This window comes from Camelina sativa, chromosome 3, assembly GCF_030686135.1.
Source record: "Camelina sativa cultivar CO46 ecotype springtype chromosome 3, ASM3068613v1".
Lineage (NCBI taxonomy): Eukaryota > Viridiplantae > Streptophyta > Magnoliopsida > Brassicales > Brassicaceae > Camelina > Camelina sativa.
Genome location: NC_141882.1, coordinates 12,495,433 through 12,513,272, shown reverse-complemented (window position 1 = coordinate 12,513,272; position 17,840 = coordinate 12,495,433). Strand labels below are relative to the sequence as shown.

Genomic DNA, 17,840 nt, shown 5'->3' with positions numbered 1-17,840 from the left:
CTATTTTGAATTATGTGTATCCTATCTCATACTTCCTATAATTTTTCTATATCGATTCACTTGCTTACTAATCCATGGTTAGGACATCCTCATTGATTCAAAATAGAGAAGAGAGTTTTCAAATATAAAATAATAAAAGAAAAGAAATAAATATGTCTATACATGTGAATAGGTGAGATTAATGTCTCTAAAAATCACTTTAAATCTTCAAAATTTAAATGTTTTTGAATTAAGTATTAATTTATTTTTAAAACACCCACAAGAGTATAAACAATAAAAAGATCTTATAACTTAAATCATGAAAACAGCTTCTCACATATTGGAGAAGAGACATTTGACACATGTGCTCAGGATGCTAGAATACATGGTGCTAGCTAGTCTAGGACCTCTAGGTAATGTGACCATGCATGTCTTTTTTTTTTTCTTTTTTAAATCTCAATATATAACGGTGACACAGAGCTGAGAACAGCTTGAACTAAAAAGAGTACAGAACTTACCTACTTACCTAAGAAACAAACAAGATTAAGGTTGGATAACCTCAACCAAGTGTACAAATAGGAAACAGAAGGAGGAACATATTTCTGAGCTCTTGATAGAGGATCTAACTTACTACGAAGAGTACTGTTTATATCCAAAATGATAGCTGAGGGAGGGCGAGACACCTGAGCATGCAACCTACAATTCCGCTATTTCCAAATAGAGTAAATGGAGGCTTGGAACGATAGCTTGATGATTAAAGCGATAGTTTTGTATTTTATGTGTTGAATTACTCAAACCGAGCCGAATATACAATATATCTCCTCAGTAAATGTTGCAGCGTATCACATTTAAAAGACGTTAAACATAAATAAAGTGCTTTCGATTTAATTAAAGAGAAAATAAACAAGCTCTTAATTAAAATCTCGCATGATTTTCTCCACAATGCCAAAAATTCCTTTTTCAAATCAAAGGATGGTTTGCTAATTCAACTTTCAGCGGGAAAATGGTTGTAGTGTTTTTTCTTCTAAATTCGTCTAAAGCTTTTATATATACTTCTTAAATGATGTATTTTTTGAATTTTCAGACATATATATATATATATATATATAGTAAAGAAAAAATAATGTTTAGTTATAAATACATCATTTTTGTATGAAACATTTTTCTATAATTCTAGTTAATTACCAATAGTAATTCAATATTTTCAATAAATATATCTTCAAGTTTACAATTTTTTGTTATTGTTTATGAATAAACACATAAAATACTAAAAAGATAATAATTATTTCTTAGTAACAAAAGAAAAATCTAGAAATTGACTCTTTTAGGAATAGAGGGAGAGTATTTGGTTCATTTGGATTCAACAGTTATTTTAAAAAAATGTTTTGCATCATAAGTTTCATCTTTCGTTTAATCAATAATTGTACATTGCATTTGAAATTATCAGTTTTATCAGATGGAACTGATAACGTACTTTTCCAAGTATGTCTTTTTCTCTTAGTAAAATAATAAGGAACACGAATAAATAAATAAATTGAAGCATACTTGAAAATTGATGTGTATATATTCCTTTCTACTGAACTGACATTCATACTAATGTAATTGCAATTGTTTATTATTATAACTTTGCAAAACTGAAACAACGAAAGCATAACCTAAGTCAATTTCTTGCGTCCAAAGGAATCATCTCAAAGTTCTTTCTAGTGGTCTGGTAACTCGGTTTCCTCTTAAACTCCATCTCCGTCCTTTCTATTAAACCCAAGGTTCTTCATATTCTGTTGATCATGAGCATCTACGTTTTGATTATCTGGCATCTCCTGCGAACTGAAACAAAATATCAAATGACAAGTCACAGCAGAAAACATATAGTTAGCTATCTTCTCTTCTGAACTATGATTCATCAGTCAGGTCTTTCTTACCTGTAATCCCTGTTGTTGCAGATTCTCTAGAGACTCTCTCCTCTGTCGACTCTGTTTCAAGGCTCAGTATATGTTGTTGCAGATAGCTTCGTTTTTTCAATGGAACTCGAATCTGGTCCATCCGACCTATCTCGTTTGTTTCAAATACCAAGTCTTCATTCTCCTGAGGAACACGTATCGACTCCGGTTTCATCAAAATAATCCACTGCAAATAGCAGAGGAAGTTCTTGTTTGGTTTCTTGTTTACCTTTGGTTCTTCAACGGATCGACTCTGATTCTGTTTCATGCTTCTTCTCTCAGCTTCTTGCTGTTTATCTCTAGTATCTTCTGCCATTAAAGTTGAGAGTAAGTTCTCGCATCAGTTTCTTCGACTTCTTCTTTCTTCAATCTTGTCTCTTAATCCGCTTTTGTTTTCTCACCGCTCGTCTACTCTGAAAATCAAATGAAAGAATGGTTTTTATTTGCATTAAATCACTTTTTTCACACGAAAGAGAATATACATTTGCATCTTGATTTTTTATTGGCGGGAAAAAACTTCCGGGTATTTTTATGGATTTTATTATTCTTCAATAACCAAGAAAATATCAAAAACACAACAATTAAGTTCCAAATAATATTTTAGAAAATATTCACGTACGAAAACTTTCCTTTTTCTTTATACCACTTAAAAAGTTAAGAAATCATGTACATTTGATACAAACCAGTTTCACCAGTTCTCTCATGGTTGAAAATGAAAACTATTTAACTAAAAAAGCTACAAAATTATGCTAATGTATATGTGTTATATTGTATGAACGATACAGGGATTAGATTCTAATTTCGTATAGTCTACTCATTGGCTTTTGTTTTCCTAATATACCAATTAGATTTCCCCCAATTCAGCTTTTGTTTGATCCTGCAGTTGGTTTCAATTGATTTTTTTTTCCTCTAATTTTGTTTTCCTTTTATATCAATTAATTTTCTTGTAACACAAATATATAGAATTGAAAAAAAAAATCCTTTAGATTTAAATATTGAATTGATACAAACAAATGGTTCATATCTTTTTATTTAGACACATGAATGATCGGAGAATAATACTAATATCACTTCTCACATTTCTTGGTACACTTGTTTGAGCATGATTCCACACAAGCTGATACTATTTTCACATCTGTCCATAACACACAAACACCAACCAAAACCATTAAACATAACGTCAAATAAATACACAATATCATAATCTCAACTACATATATATGGTTATCCATTTGAAGAATAAGAAAAATGAAGGGGAAAAAAAACATAAAATTGTAGTATACTTATGCTTACGTAACAACCACTATGACTTAGAGGATATAAAACAAAGTATAAGAGAAGTAAAAAAAAGAACATGTTTTCTAAACATATTAGAACGTAATCTTAAGAATATATATGATTTGCATAATTCAGGGATTACGTAAATATTTTGTTTCCTTAAATTTCGTATTCAGTTTTCTTGTTTAACATAATTGTAGAATATACTTTCTAAATTATGAAGAACATAGAGTAAAGTGTAGAATTAGTGTTCAAATTTCCGTAGGACACATGATAAAATGTAGATTTCATATTCTGACTTCAGTAGAATATGTATAAAGTAAAGAAAACAAATTATAAAATTTGTAGAATATAGAGTTATGTGTAGAATATATATTCTAATTTATGTAGAATATATACAAAATCCGACTTCTAAAAGTTTTAGAAGATATATTTATTCTAAAGTTTTCAAAACAAGTAGAGTGCGAAGAATTTGTAATCTACATTATCTAGAACATGTATATTATGTAGAATTTATAATCTAATATCTTCAGAATATATACAATTAGTAGAAGATGTATTATAAATGTTGCAGAACAATTTTTTTTCAATGTTAAAACACCAAATTTTCATCAAAAACACCTTATGGCAACCTTTTTCTTATTTCTAGAATTTGTTTTTAGGGAATTGAAAATTTAAAATTGCTTAAAAGTTAGTTTGATTTTTTTAAAGGGTAATTTAGGCATAGTGGCGAATTTAGGCATAGTGGCAAATTTAGCGTAGAAGGCATAATAGGACAAATTGAAGAAAAATGTCCTTTTAAATCAAATTTACCTTTATTAATTGGCTTGCTGACACAAAGCGTATCAACTCAGGAAAGAATGTTTAATCGGTACATGCTACTGGTATATAATTTAGACAGTAATTTTCATAATGTAGAAGAAAAATCAAAAGTTCTTGTGGGAGCACGTCTCTGAACATGAATCCACGCATACTGAAACTTTCTGCACATGATCTGCATGCCCCATATATAAAACAACAAACCATAATATTAGTATTGTAAACTGAAAACTAAGACGACCTTTATAAAGAACTGAAGAAAAAAAAAAAAAACTTACCTTTGTCGTCGATTGATGAGGATGAAGCACAACGATCGGTAGCACATCCGAGGTTGCAGTAGTAATCAGTTTTTGATTTTGCCTTGACAGAAAGTGTACGACGTTTACAGTCCTTGACACACATAATAGGACATAGTAATTTTTTTAAACCGAAGGATAAAACACCACACCCCGCAAGACAACCTGCGTAACATACTGGGAAATACAAAACAGCCTCTGTCTCGATCAGCATGTTCTCCATCACCAACATCATCACCACTAACATAGCCATTCTTTTGTTCTCCATTTTCTTTAAAATTACCAGTTTTTTTTGGCTGAGAATATTAGAATATCTTTGATTGAAAGTGTGATTGTTCGTTTGTGTAACTAAGGTTTATTTATAGTGATAAGTTGGTGGCTAGAGCAGTATATTCAATCATATATTTTAAATGATTTGAGTTTTTAATATGATTTTGATGATTTTAGGGAAGTTATTGTAAAATCATGCCAAATTTATATAAAATCATGAGATATAGATTTCTATATTTGTTAATTTAAACAATATGCTAATACATATCAAATCTAATGAGCAATTGTACTCAATTAATCTCTATCGAATATTTTACCACAAATTATATAACACAACACAAAAAAATGAATTAGAAAATGTGTAATTGTGATAAAATGATTAACGTTAACGTACGAAAATTAGTATCGAAACTTTCCTTATTCTTTATACCACTAAGAAAATTAAGAAAATTATGTACATTTAATACAAACCCGTTTCACTAGTTCTCTGATGGTTGAAAATGAGAACTAATCAACTAAAAATGTGCATCTTTTACAGTAAAGATAAGATCAGAAGCAACTAGAGATCATATTCTCACATAAGTGGCTTTCCATTTGAAGTCTTCTCTTTTTCCCCCCGGCGAAGCTATGACAAGTAAAACTGTGCATCTCATAAAGTATATCGTTCTTTAGCATCACGACCAAGAGTTTTTGCATCCTCCTGAAAAGAAAAAAAAAACAAATTGGACAAGTCACAACAATTGCAGGGAGATTGTAGTTTAGTTTTAGGAGAACACAAAGATGTTGCAGAAATTATACATGAACTATAACTCCGATTGTGTCATTGTAACCAAGAAGTTCCTTCCACTGCTTTCCAATGCTTTGCTGCAACAAACACCGCAGTAAGATATCAAAACCAAGATCCTGGCCCTAGTTTACTGAAACGATGAAACCCAACTGCTACAAAACTAAGCCAATGTATGTATGTGTTATTGCGTGAACGAGATTAGATTCTCTTCTCGTGTAGTCTCCTCATTAGTTTTTGGTTAAGAACTCGGGGAAATAGGGAAGTTCACTAACTACATGTTATATATGTTTCCTTAAGAACAAGGTTTTTTTATATTACCTGAGCATCCTCATCTGCAGTGTTCTTTGTCCATATAGAGATCCTGTCCCCTCTTGCTCTGAAGCTCAAAACTGCCCCGCAAATCTCATCCCCGTGGTCAAATTGCTCACCAACTAACGCAAGTAACTAAAACAAGGATATACAAACATCACAACAAGCAGCATGGCCAAGGGAAAAAAAAAACTACTACAATAAACTCCTGAACGTCACAAATACCGTGTTAAGCCAATTGGATTCTATTGTAGCTTTAGGGAACATCATAGTCCATTTGCCTCCATTAGCACAGGTAGGATCTTCCCATTTCGGATCAATCTTATGTTTGAAGCAGTAGAGATCGGCCCCTGGAACCCACTTGGTTGGAGGATGACTGTTATTGTAAAGACTGCATCAAGTAATCAACAACAGCCCTTTATCACATACAACTGATACAAGAAGTTAACAAGTTTTTAAACTCATCCATCCATGACACAGATATAAGATTCCTTAACATAGAATAAAATAAGGCACACAAAAACCAAACTAGCTTGTTAGATGGAAACAATAAATGAGAACCTGATCATTATTCCTGAGTAAAGAAAAAAGTACAGATACCAGTGTAAGCATTCTCCAATACAAAACTTGAGCAAATCAATGAAAGCAACGCTTCTACTCAATCAAATCCATGAATCCATTCCAATTCCCTCTAGCTAAGATTTGCTCCCGTAAATTCATAAACAAGAAAGAGAGATCTGACCTCCAGAACTCCTCGATAGAAGAGAACGTATACAAAGATCTCAAAGAGCTTCCCCATGTGACTTGGTTCGATTTCGAAGATGGAGTATCGAACCAAAATGCCCAAGAATTCTGGAACAAGTGCGATTTCTTGATTACGGTTGTTGATTTCTTCGACGCGAAGTCGTTCCCACCGGAAAGAATCGATTTCTCCTTCGACGGACCTTCATCTTCGACGGAGGAGATAGGCCTTAATCGCCGGGACATGCTTCTCTTTGAGGATAGGGTTCGTCGGGGTGTTAGGATCGATGTTCTCTGCAGCCATCATCGTCGATACAGAAGAATCTTCAACAACCACCATTTTCTCTCTTGCTCACTCGCTCGTTCGCTCGCTCGATCAGTTAGTTACTTTTTTTCCGTTCGCTTCGCTCCGTCGAGTCCGTTCCCAGTTTTAAAGACGGTGGAGAGAGAGAGCGTAGTATTTATTCTTTAGTATAAAGCCCAGTTTTGGTCCATCAGGCCCATTTAAGTGCGCGGGTTTCATTTTTTTCTTTCTAATGATTGTTTCATATAATAAAGTTTAAGTTTGGAATTAAAACAGAGACAGAAACAGAGAAAAATGAGATTTCGACTAAAAAGCTCTCGTCAGGAGAATGCTCCCTACCGTGGTGACGAAGCAACCAAAGGCAAATGTTTTTTTATTTATTATTATCAGTTAAGATTTATAACTTTTTAGAATTCTGGGGATGTTCAGTGTTCTTAATGAAAAGTAATTGTAAAACATTATAGGGAAAGTGCAAGAAACTGAAGACGCTAAGAAGAAAGAAGAAGAAGAGTACGTACATTGACCCGTGGCTCTTTTGTATGGTGTGAAAGGTCCGTTTTGGTGAATGGTTTTGTTCTGCTTCTCTAGCGGCAAACTTTAATACTACTTATGTTAAAAAAAAAAAAAAAAAACTAGTTAACTGTACTACTTAAATGCACTGTGTGTGTACTATATAGAGATGAGATCGGAGTTATCGGACATGGAAAAAGTATGTTCTAGAACATCTTTAAAAACAAAAACAAAAAAGTAATAATGAAGTAAACAGTGAAGTTTGAATCTTTTAAAAAAAAACAAAAGAGACACCTTGGACTCGCGTAACGGCAACAAGTCTCTCTCTCTTCCTCTCTATAACACTCTTTCATCGATATCTGTGCGCTTTCGCTTTCTCCTAAGCTCTCTTCTAAATCTCTCTCTCTCTCTCTCTCTCTCTCTCTCTCTCTCTCTCTCTCTTTCTCATTTTTAGGGTTTAAGACTAATTTCTAGTTTGCCAAAACTGGATCTATTTAGCACAGTTTTACGCCCATGGCTTCACTTCTTTCAAACTCGTATAGAGATTCCTTGGAAATGGTAAGATTTGCTATATATATATATATACTAGAGAGTTATTTTTTGATTTGTGGGTTCTGTTCTCAATTTTGGTTGCGTTGCCTTGTGTTTTCCTAATTCTCTGCTTTTTTTTTTCTTGATTCTGTTCGTTTTTATCTATAAATGTAGGCTTCTCGATTTGTTTGGGTTTTTCATAATTTATACAAAACACCATTCATTTTTAGGTTTTGTGGTTTTGTGATTACTGCAAGAAGCTTGATTTTTGTAATAGGAGCCCCGTGAGTGAAATTTTAAAGGAATCTTGAGTCTTTGATGAATGTGATAAGCAATTTGATTTTTTAAAGGTTTAATAATATCAAATGTGATTGTTTAGCAAATGACGAAAGCTTTGTGTCAAAAGCCCAATTTTAGCTGTGGTTTATTGGAATTAATGATCCAAGTAATGCTGTGTGTGTGTGGCTTAAATCTAAGGTCACTTCTATTAGGCTGTGACGGTTGTATTCGTTTGAGGGGTCTTAGGAAATCTTGTTCTCACTTTGTCTTAGCTACTGCATTTATTGTGTGTGTATATCTGTTTTGGTTTTGCTTTCTTCTTTAAATTCATTCTTGTAGTTAAGAATCTTTTTCATATCTTGAATGTTTTTCCCCTGTTTTTTTATAGGTCATCATACAGTTGAGAAACGAGATGTTGCCAAGAACTGATCCAAGGACATTCACCTGGTTGGAACCGGTGAGTTGAGATGTGTTATCCCCCACCCTCCACCCAGGGTTGGGGTTAGGGAATGAAGCCATTGGTCCGTGCTTTGTAGGATAGATGTATAAAATTATTTGATGTCTATCTTCTCTTCCGTTTGGAGAAATTTGTTTCGTAGTGTTACTCTTGAACTATCATCATTTCTGATTCTAATACAAAGTTTTTTTTCGATTAATTTGCATTCATAATACATCCTGAGGCAGTCAGATTAGGGTCCTAGTGTTAAAAAACACGACAATGAGATATCCTACTGCAACATCCATGTAATCAAATTGAAAGCAATACGTATGATACTCGATCGAGTTGTTTTGGACTTCTTGAGTCATGGAAGGAATGCGCTTGTGCTGTCTCTAGGTGGATCATGACCTTGTGAGACTTCTTGACCTTGACGAAGCCAAGACGGCGTGACATTAGATGGGAATACTTTCGTTCTTGATTCAGTAGTGTTTGATGCCTTCCTATCACTGACGGCATCCGAGAAACTCCTGAGTTCGTTAAGTCGCTTCATCTTTTCCTTCTTCTGCTTCTTCTTCTGGAAAGAGAGGAAGAATGAAGCCAACACTTTTGTGGCTTTCTTCCCAGATGATGATGATGATGAGGAAGAAGAAGAAGAATCTTTCTCGAGTTTCAGTTGCCGGTAATGGCGTCTGGGACAGGTCTTGGTGATTCTGATCAGGAGGTTCTTACAACGCCGCATAATCTTCTGATTAAACGTAACTAGTGATCCCGTGGCTCTCATCTTGTGTTTTTTTAAGCGAAAGCAAAGTTCTGAACAGGGTATGTGTTCCTCTCTGCCTCCCTCAGGTGGGGTTCTCTTTTGTAGCCATCATTTATGGATTCTGGGCAGGTGGGTATCACGTTTTTGAGTACTTGGCTTAAGTTTGTGGTAAGCCATGATTATGATGATCTTCACAGAGGCTTTTTGTCTTCTCTCTACGACTGAGTACTGACAAAGTCCTCTTACTTAAAAAGTGCTTACATTCTTAGTAGTTTCTTACATTAGTGTTTTATAAACTAAAATTTAAACCATCAAAAATAGGATATTCTAATTTGTAGTTGACAAATATATTTTACAAATATTTATTTTTAAAAATGGAAAATGTCTACTATATTTTATTTTCTCATTGGCTTAATGCATCATTGACTCGGATTTCTAAATTGAAACCATTGGTTCTAAAATGGTGGTAAAACTCGCCAGAGTAACAGCAGTAACAAAGGTGGCCCAATACGGTAATCACTTCACAGTTACATAAGGCAGTAATTTATGTTCGTAAGTATTGGTAAAATAGTGAAATTCAATAATAATAAAAATAAAAAAGTAAAAAAAAACAGATTCGTCAACAAGAAAACCCATATCAATGATAACAAATTTAGTTTTGCATCATCCAAAAATAGTGAAAATCAATAAATGTTCATTGTACAGTAGAACCTATATATATATATATTAATACTTTTTAAAATAATAATTGCTATAAATGAATATATTTTTTCAATTCAAATTGGGCTAGTATAATTTTGGACAAAATTTGATAAAATAATAAGATAATATTTTTTGAACTTTTTTTATAAATATATGGTCCATAAATAATATAAAATAATAATTATACAAAATAATCGAAATATAGGTATATGTATATATACTAATTTTTGTTAGAGTTCATTTCTAATATTATTATTATATAAAAAACTTTGAATATTCTCTTTAAAATATGATAATTATTATTTTCATTCTATCAAAAGATTAGTTATATTTATTCATTCTTATTTTAAAAATTTTCTTTTGAAAAAAAATATCAAATTAGGAAAGTCTCTCTATGAATTAATAATTATTAGTTTCTTGATAAATTAAAATTTTTTAAATTAATAAATTTTTATGGTCCCAACTTTATTAATTTATTGTATAATCTTCTAAATGAGTAAATTCTAATGTTGAAATTGATTAGAAATGGAAATGTATTGTTGTTGAATAAATAAATTTTTAATTAAGGCAAGTTGAATTAATTTTTTTTTTTTTTTTTTTAAAAAGTGAATCAAATAAATAAAGACTTCCTTATCTCTTTCCTCTGTGGGAGATTCTGGTTTAGCCCAACATAGAGACAAAAAGGAGAACGCAGTCCACACACACACCAACCAACTCACACACTGGAGGAGAAAGAAGACAAATTTTGAAATTTAAAGCGAAGAAGAAAAAACAGTTTCATTTTTCGCCGGCGACGACCCGAATCGAATCATGCCGTCCGGTGCGAAGAAGAGAAAGGCCTTGAAGAGGAAGCAGCAGCAGCAAGGAGCGATTGGTGGAGCTACTACTAGTACTACCAACCATAAGGGTTTCAATGGCGATAATAATCTCCATGGTACATTTCATACCCTCACCACCCGCTTCGTTTTCGTTTTTTTTTCTTTACGATTCGTTGTTGCTAAGGTCGATAGATGATTTTGTTGTTGAAGAAATTAGTATAGAATTCATGGTTTAGGTGTATAGGGAGAGATCTGTTTTGATTTGGCTCGTATCACTCTAATCTTATTGGTGTGATTTGTTGTTTGATATTTTGATTTAACAAAAAACGTTTCTCAGGGAATGATGAACATGGAAGGGGAAGTGATGATAGCAGTTTGAGTTCTTCCCCTGGTGGTTCTCAAGGAAATGAAGAATTTGGGGAAAAAGATTCACCTGCTGCTGCTGCTCTATCCTCTTCTGGTATGGTGAAAGATGCTGCTAAGGAGATATCTAGAGATGGAGATGTTACTCAGGGACTTGGACCCAAAAGAAGTGGCAATGCTGTTGCGGTTGAAAGAGGAACTGATTACAAGAAAAGTGTTGTTGGGAAATCAACCAATTCCTCTTCTGAAAACACAGCCAAACATGTAGCTTGTGGTAATCCAGTTACGGAAATCACTCCCGTTGTTGAGTCTGTCAAACCTGTGGTGGTTGTTCCTCTCTCCAAAGCAGTGACCTCTGAAAAGAGTGAGCATGTTGATGAGACCTCAACACACTCAAGCTTGGTCAAAAAGAAGTCTGAAAAAAACGGAGAGAGTCTTCCATCTCCGGGACTTGAAAACAATAATAGTAAGGTGGTGGTTACTCTTCCAAGATCTGCTGCTGAAACTAGCAAAAATGTAGAGAGCGTAAGCAACTCTGAAGTTCCAGTATCCTCTGAGGAAAAGGTAGCATCTCCGTTCTCCTTTTTGCATCATATACATGTGTTTTTCGTTTCTTTTCAGTTGGCTGAATCTTCTTGATGTATGCAGTGTCTATTGCTGCCTGGTCCACCAGTTGTCCGAAGGACTTCATGGCTAAGCTGCTGCGGGTTGTTTGATGCTATGACAGGATCTGATAGATAAACACAGGTTAGTCTTGGTTTATGATTCTTGGTAGATATACTTAATCTGGTTGAGGCTCCTGATTACTAAGAACTCCCGTGGCCTTCAATTGTGATATTCTTCTGATGGCTTCCTTGAACTCCTATAATATATTATCACTGAACTACATCACTTAAGTCTGTAAATATTATATTATTGTATAATAAGAGGCTTCTTGGAGTTAGATTTTGGATTGCCAATGGCTCTTGAGTAGATTCTTTAGCTCAGAGTTCCAAACAGTTAACTCACTTTTAAACCGATTTCTGAGAGGCTTGTTCTTCCTTTAGTAGTTACTGAAATTGGTTAGAATTAATGTAGCTATCTAACAACACAACTCATGCTTGATCATTCAACAACGAGAAAATTCGTTTGAGCTACAACAAAAATATAGTCTCGCAGCAATCTGATCATGTACTGATGCATAATTGTATCTCGCACATTATTCTTTTCTTCAAAAATATGATTGTGTTTATGTAATAAAATTCACTTCCTTAAGTTAGCTTCTCTCATTTTTCTTGTTTGCAAGTCTTGATTGATATTAGCTACCTTGATGTTGTTTATTTGGGTTGCCAAAAAATCATTTCTAAATAGCAGTTAGCCTAAACTCATATACTAACATCTTTCCACAAGCAAAAGGATCAGATTCTTTTAGTTTCTCTTCGTTTTTCCTCAGGGATCAAATCCTTTTGTTGTGTTTGTATGAATATTTATCAACATTATCTATTTATTATGTTAAACCTGTCTCATGAACGTGTCTTCTCTGCATTGTCCTGCAGCAGAAGAGCAGGAGATACATAAAAAGGTGAATGCGCTTGACAGCCAAAACTTAAAAGACAACCAAAAAAACAGGATTTGCGGTCCGTACACTCTTCTCTGTACATCATGTCTTTGATAGATAATAATGTGGGGGGCTAGCAACATACGAGAACAAGACCAAACATCCTTGATAGGGTTAAATCTCTTTTTCTTTTTATTTGAAATACAGTCTTCTTTTGTTCATTATACCGATTTTAGATTCATGAGACTAAATATAGTTCTATTTCTCTATCTTCCTTCTGTAGTTCATTAGATGTGTTTAAGAGGTTTGATCGAAACCAAGCCTCAAAGTTTGAATTTATTCCATGAACACAAAGTGACACACACAAAACAAGCTCTGATCCTTTTGTACATAAAGAATGCATGAATTCATCTTAAGCTTCCTATGAATTTAAAAATCACACACACACAAATACAAATACTCGCACACACTCAATCCCAAGTTTCGGATGATTGACACGAACGGAAGAAAAGAACCCCAAAAGCCCATCATGATCCCTTAAGGTCTCTTCACGCCGTGAACCGCGGCGATGTAAACAAGCTGTGTGACTGAGAGTATGATCAAGAACGCCTCCATGGTTCTCTACAGAGAAGAAGACACATGAAGTCAATAATTCTGAGATTTCCTAAACTGAGTCTATGAGATTCTAGAGTAGAGATAGTCTCACCAGTTTGGCGTTTCTCCCTTGAAGCTCGATTTCTTTCCAAGCGAATCTGTGGAAGAAAGAATGTTTAGTCTTACCATCGATGTCTTAAAAGATGATGCGATTGCTTGTGAAACAAGAGAGGTTTTCTAAATTTATATTACCCCATGGCAAGAACTGTGAGGGTCCATGCAATAGTTGCAGCAGTGGCTGCAGCCGGTAAGCTTCCCACGGTCCAAGATCGAATGTGGCTAAGCCCTGAGATAGTTGAAGCCGCCCCAACCACTCCCGCCAGCAACGCAAATATCACAAAGAATCCTGTCGCTGCGTTTCCCATCGGGAAATATATTGGGGAGAAATGTGCTGGAAGATTTAAATTAGGCCCTGCTCAAATTTGTTTTCAAAAGAACCCGAAATGTTAGAAGCTCATGAACAAATAGTTTGTGCCAAAAGCATACAACTTCGAGAAACGGTTAGTAATCATAATCGTTAACCAACCAGTTGTAACTTAGTTCTTTAAACTTACCGACTTCAAATCCATGGTCGATGGCTCGGTTCATGGCCCATCCTCCAATGCCTAGAACGATCACATACATGCAGAAGTTCAACACAAGAAGTCCAGAGGCAACCGGTTTCATTTGCTCACCCGCCATTTCGCCTTTTGGAAAACTACGAAAGCGGGAAGGAAGGACAAGAAAGAAGAATGAGGGAAATTAAGTTTGTTCTTATTTGGAATGAGGCATAATGAAGCTACTTTATATACTAACTCGTATTGTTCTTTTCTTGTTAAGGCTGCTGGTAATACAAGAAAGGTTGATTAGAGAGTTGTAAAGTTCATAGCTTCAAGTTTAAGGCAGTTCTTATTAAACCCAAGATTCTTGGCTTTGTTCTTTGTACTTATAGAAAGTAATTTCCAATTTTCAAGAGTTTTTTAAGATGTTCTTACAGAAGACAAAAGTTAGATTCTTTACCAGTTTTTTTATGTCTCCTTATTTTGCTTTTTATCCGGTTGGGACATGGTATTTATTCTTAAACAATTCTCAATGATTTTAGAAGAATTTCAGAATTTCGAATTGGTACTTTTATGAAAACTTGTTTATTTTTGCCTCATCCACAGATTCGGACATTCAGTTCCTTATGTGAACACTTTCCCCAATTGTGGATTTTTGTTGTTGTACAAATCAAGTTTTCCCATTTCAAACAGTAGTGGTAACTTTTTTCATGTATAATAGTATAAAAATATCTAAATCTTTACAAAAAAATCTCTCTTCTCTAAAGAAACTCTAAAACACAAACAATTGTTGAGTACTCTGTTCTTGTTGTTGCAAAGAACAATGTAAAGAACATCTTGCACTAGAGATCGACATTAACAAAGCCTTTTCCGTATCTCCGTCCATTCTTCTTTCGACCAATTTGATTAGATACTTTAAGAAAACCGAATCGAATGGCAACGTGATTGGTCCGTCCGTGGAGAGGCCAAACTCTTCTTCAGATATCTTCAAGAGCTCTTGGAAAACAGAGTTGCTCAGGTAACTTATAGGAAAAGCAAAGCGTGTGCGATCTGTCGTGTAAACCACAAAACAGCCCTTCTCTGCAGCGGTTGAGCTAGTAGCAGTACTTGATCTTTGGAATGAGATCCTTTTCCTGTGTAGGGCTGCTCTCTGTTGCCATTTCTTGGCCATCTTGATAAGCTTCTTCGTGTTCATCATTCTTTTCAAGAAAATATTTTGTAGATCTGAAAAGACGACAAAGAGTTTGTAAGTTGTGTTGTAGAAAGAACTCTTTGAATGCAAGTTTTGATTGGTGAAGAATCCCACAGGCTTCTTTCATTATATATAACAAGTTTTAGACCAACTATGTAAGACAGAAACACATGCCATGTTTCTTGTCTGTGATCAAAAGGGCCCCCAAGTTAGCAATCAATCTTATTTCAAATCGACGTGTGGATTAAAACATTATGGTGAGAACTGAGAAGACATGGCCATGTGGGTATGAATCTTATTATAAAGGACGTTTATATTTCAAGATTTAGCTGATACAAAGATAATCTTAATTAAAACCTTTTGATCTTATTCCAGGTTTCCTAAAGGTCTCGACTTATTAATCAATTACGTGTCTGCAAAGCAACTTGTGGACTATACAACCTATGAATACTATATAAACATTGCTATACATAATGAGAATTTAAGCATACAATAGAAGCCAAAAATTACCAAACTCATGCATCTGTACAGCTTTGTTTGTTAGCATAAGGGGTCCTTAGTAGGTTAGTGGTCCATCGGCTAAATCAAATGCGACTCACAAAAATAATAGATGAAGTACTTATTATTCAGGGGACAAACAAATCTTTTGTGAAATCAAGGACAACAAATCTGGTTAGAATTAATGATCAATTAGATACAAAGAAAGGCATGTGCTTATGAAGCAAGGATGAAGAACATGTAGGTCCATAAATTTTCTGGTCAGGAGATTAAGCAGCTAATCAACAATTTCTGCTACAAAATCATATTTCCTTGAGATTCAAACGACATGTTCATGATGCAGTCTTTTTGTTGTAAGGGAAATTCGATTATGAATGACGTTTTTACGACGCTGCACCATTTTTCTTAAAAGATAGTATCAGAGTAGATATGTTTTAGACTTTCAGTGAAATGGCTCTAAGAGATTGTTCTTAAGAGCATGTAAAGTTAAATTTAGATGAGACAATCTAAAAGAGAGAAAGAGAGAGACAAAAATAGTTGTTTGTATTTTTCAAATGATCTGACTATATAATAGAGTAGAATTTTGTACAAAGAAAAAATTGTCTACACAATAATTCTCTAAAATACAAGCAACTGTTGAGTAAGACTACAGTGTTGTTCTTGTAGTTGCAAAGAGCATCTAGCACTAGAGATTGACATTAACAGAGCCTTCTCTGTATCTCCATCTATTCTTCGCTGGATCAAATTAATGAGATACTCCAAGAAAACCGAATCAAATGGTAACGTGATCGGTCCACCTGCCGTGAGGCCGAACTCTTCCCCAGAGATTTTCAAGAGCTCTTGGAAAACAGAGTTGTTCAGGTAACTTATCGGAAAAGCAAAGCGGATTCTATCAACCGTGTAAACCACGAAACAGCCCTTATCCACAGCAGTTGTTGAGCTGCTAGTAGTAGTACTAGTAGTTGATCTCTGAAATGAGATTCTTTTCCTGTGGAGGGATGCTCTCTGGTGCCATTTCTTGGCCATCTTGAGTAGTTTCTTAGTGTTGATCATCTTAGAGAGCCGGAAAAAAAAACACAGATTTGTAAGTTGTGTTGTAGTGTAGAACTCTCTGAATGAATGAAAGTAGTGATTGATGAAGAATGCTGTAAGCTTTGTTGCATCATATATAAGGAGAATCTGTTAAGAAGTTTTTAGATATATTTAAGAAGCAACCAAATTAAGAAGACAGAAACACATGCTTATGTAGTTCTTGTCCCAGAATTAGTAACCAATCATATCTGCTAAATCAACTTGTGGATTTAAATTATCAACAACATGACCATGTGGGTGTGGGTCCTCTCATCTCATGTTCTCAGTCAGAGATGAGATTGACTGAGAGAACGTACCTATTATAAAAGAGCCTTAAAACCTTGAGAAAATTTTGGAATACCGGTTTTAGTAAAAGTAAATCAAACTAAACCGAAATGAACCGAAAACCCTATTAGCAACTACCTCTTGAAATCAAACTGCCTCTATATAAATAAGGCAGTCGCTGCAGACAACCCTCATAAGTCAAAACAGATAGAGAGAGAGAGACTCGAGCGAGAGGGTCCTCCTCAACTCAACTTCGAATCATGTCTTGTTCGTGTGTTTTTTATTAGGATTTTTGTGTCAATCTTATTATATGTCTATTAGGTTGTGTTAGTGGCGAATTAGGTGTTGTTTGTGTATTTACTGTCAGCTCAGATTTGAGGGAAAGTGATGATATGAAATTGTCGCCCCAGTCTTAATCTGCATCCATTACGATGGAATGCAACGTGGTGATTGACTATTTTTGGTCTGATTCTCTCAAAGACACTCTTTTATGATATTTTTTTTTATTAATAATCTTTTATGTAATGGGATATGATGAGATGGCATTAATGTTTTGTGACACCCAGTCTGATCTGCTTCGGCAGAGTGAATGATTTGCCATATTCTCTGATCCAAATTCATTGCTTTTGTGTTTTCAATTTTGGTGAATTCGATCCAAAGTTTTGATATTTATGAAGAGAGGAATGAGGGTATAATATCCGTACGTCTGCAAATCAGAAATACAGTGTTGATAATATGACATGCACTACCATCTGACCTCTTCTTCTTTCTTGTGTTTTCGTTTTGAGTTCTTTGATTATATGCAATCAATGATGAAATCATGTCCAAATTGAATGATTATTCAATGATTATTAAAATCACTAGATCACCATCTTTCGACTGAGATTGCTGTTTTTTCTATATCATATCCGTGAATTGTTTTGTCTTTTGTGTTTTGTGTTG

At 34.3% G+C, this 17,840-nt stretch overlaps 6 protein-coding genes, 3 non-coding genes and 1 pseudogene across 10 annotated transcripts; 4 read left to right on the top strand and 6 right to left on the bottom strand.

Moving 5' to 3' along the window:
• Window positions 1-4,120: 4,120 nt before the first annotated feature.
• Window positions 4,121-4,577, bottom strand: LOC104778940 (thionin-like protein 1 pseudogene; annotated as a pseudogene).
• A 401-nt stretch (window positions 4,578-4,978) lies between these two features.
• LOC104776985 (eukaryotic translation initiation factor 4E-3-like) lies at window positions 4,979-6,853 on the bottom strand. Its single transcript, XM_087503529.1, has 5 exons — window positions 6,418-6,853; window positions 5,901-6,066; window positions 5,685-5,810; window positions 5,378-5,443; window positions 4,979-5,279 (listed from the first exon to the last, which is right to left on the bottom strand). The coding sequence occupies exons 1-5, from the start codon at window positions 6,660-6,662 to the stop codon at window positions 5,229-5,231; spliced, it is 654 nt and encodes a 217-aa protein (XP_087359655.1). The 5' UTR covers window positions 6,663-6,853; the 3' UTR covers window positions 4,979-5,228.
• Window positions 6,854-8,667: 1,814 nt separating this feature from the next.
• LOC104776983 (uncharacterized) lies at window positions 8,668-9,380 on the bottom strand. The gene has a single exon (XM_010501164.3). It carries the CDS (start codon window positions 9,258-9,260, stop codon window positions 8,844-8,846), a length of 417 nt encoding a protein of 138 aa, XP_010499466.1. The 5' UTR covers window positions 9,261-9,380; the 3' UTR covers window positions 8,668-8,843.
• A 1,168-nt stretch (window positions 9,381-10,548) lies between these two features.
• LOC104776982 (uncharacterized) lies at window positions 10,549-12,928 on the top strand. Of its 2 annotated transcripts, none has more exons than XM_087503396.1 (4): window positions 10,549-10,875; window positions 11,097-11,686; window positions 11,771-11,869; window positions 12,658-12,928. In XM_087503396.1, the coding sequence occupies exons 1-3, from the start codon at window positions 10,752-10,754 to the stop codon at window positions 11,861-11,863; spliced, it is 807 nt and encodes a 268-aa protein (XP_087359522.1). In that variant the 5' UTR covers window positions 10,549-10,751; the 3' UTR covers window positions 11,864-11,869; window positions 12,658-12,928. The 2 variants fall into 2 exon arrangements, with proteins under 2 accessions (XP_087359522.1, XP_019099267.1); XM_019243722.2 differs by having other exon boundaries at window positions 10,569-10,875; window positions 12,661-12,928.
• A 25-nt stretch (window positions 12,929-12,953) lies between these two features.
• LOC104776981 (membrane protein PM19L) lies at window positions 12,954-14,242 on the bottom strand. Its single transcript, XM_010501161.2, has 4 exons — window positions 13,868-14,242; window positions 13,506-13,725; window positions 13,366-13,411; window positions 12,954-13,280 (listed from the first exon to the last, which is right to left on the bottom strand). Exons 1-4 carry the CDS (start codon window positions 13,992-13,994, stop codon window positions 13,197-13,199), a joined length of 477 nt encoding a protein of 158 aa, XP_010499463.1. The 5' UTR covers window positions 13,995-14,242; the 3' UTR covers window positions 12,954-13,196.
• A 262-nt stretch (window positions 14,243-14,504) lies between these two features.
• LOC104776980 (auxin-responsive protein SAUR64) lies at window positions 14,505-15,212 on the bottom strand. Its single transcript, XM_010501160.2, has one exon. The coding sequence runs from the start codon at window positions 15,048-15,050 to the stop codon at window positions 14,625-14,627; it is 426 nt and encodes a 141-aa protein (XP_010499462.1). The 5' UTR covers window positions 15,051-15,212; the 3' UTR covers window positions 14,505-14,624.
• An 854-nt stretch (window positions 15,213-16,066) lies between these two features.
• LOC104776979 (auxin-responsive protein SAUR65-like) lies at window positions 16,067-16,731 on the bottom strand. Its single transcript, XM_010501159.3, has one exon. It carries the CDS (start codon window positions 16,593-16,595, stop codon window positions 16,161-16,163), a length of 435 nt encoding a protein of 144 aa, XP_010499461.1. The 5' UTR covers window positions 16,596-16,731; the 3' UTR covers window positions 16,067-16,160.
• Window positions 16,732-17,278: 547 nt separating this feature from the next.
• Window positions 17,279-17,370, top strand: LOC147946858 (small nucleolar RNA U31b). Its single transcript, XR_015595736.1, has one exon. It is a non-coding gene; the product is annotated as a small nucleolar RNA U31b (small nucleolar RNA).
• Window positions 17,371-17,425: 55 nt separating this feature from the next.
• LOC147946857 (small nucleolar RNA snoR4a) lies at window positions 17,426-17,511 on the top strand. The gene has a single exon (XR_015595739.1). It is a non-coding gene; the product is annotated as a small nucleolar RNA snoR4a (small nucleolar RNA).
• A 188-nt stretch (window positions 17,512-17,699) lies between these two features.
• Window positions 17,700-17,788, top strand: LOC147946856 (small nucleolar RNA Z196/R39/R59 family). The gene has a single exon (XR_015595724.1). It is a non-coding gene; the product is annotated as a small nucleolar RNA Z196/R39/R59 family (small nucleolar RNA).
• The last annotated feature ends 52 nt before the right edge of the window (window positions 17,789-17,840 follow it).

Coding starts and splice junctions, on each gene's coding strand:
- LOC104776985 (XM_087503529.1), bottom strand. CDS start 6,662: ATGTCCCGGCGATTAAGGCCTATCTCCTCCGTCGAAGATGAAGGTCCG. Junction 5,811..5,900: donor AATCCAATTGGCTTAACACG/GTATTTGTGACG, acceptor TCCTTGTTTTAG/TTACTTGCGTTAGTTGGTGA. Junction 5,444..5,684: donor CTGCAGATGAGGATGCTCAG/GTAATATAAAAA, acceptor TGTTTGTTGCAG/CAAAGCATTGGAAAGCAGTG.
- LOC104776983 (XM_010501164.3), bottom strand. CDS start 9,260: ATGAGAGCCACGGGATCACTAGTTACGTTTAATCAGAAGATTATGCGG.
- LOC104776982 (XM_087503396.1), top strand. CDS start 10,752: ATGCCGTCCGGTGCGAAGAAGAGAAAGGCCTTGAAGAGGAAGCAGCAG. Junction 10,876..11,096: donor TGGCGATAATAATCTCCATG/GTACATTTCATA, acceptor AACGTTTCTCAG/GGAATGATGAACATGGAAGG. Junction 11,687..11,770: donor CAGTATCCTCTGAGGAAAAG/GTAGCATCTCCG, acceptor TGATGTATGCAG/TGTCTATTGCTGCCTGGTCC.
- LOC104776981 (XM_010501161.2), bottom strand. CDS start 13,994: ATGGCGGGTGAGCAAATGAAACCGGTTGCCTCTGGACTTCTTGTGTTG. Junction 13,726..13,867: donor CGACCATGGATTTGAAGTCG/GTAAGTTTAAAG, acceptor AAATTTGAGCAG/GGCCTAATTTAAATCTTCCA. Junction 13,412..13,505: donor CTCACAGTTCTTGCCATGGG/GTAATATAAATT, acceptor TTTCTTCCACAG/ATTCGCTTGGAAAGAAATCG.
- LOC104776980 (XM_010501160.2), bottom strand. CDS start 15,050: ATGATGAACACGAAGAAGCTTATCAAGATGGCCAAGAAATGGCAACAG.
- LOC104776979 (XM_010501159.3), bottom strand. CDS start 16,595: ATGATCAACACTAAGAAACTACTCAAGATGGCCAAGAAATGGCACCAG.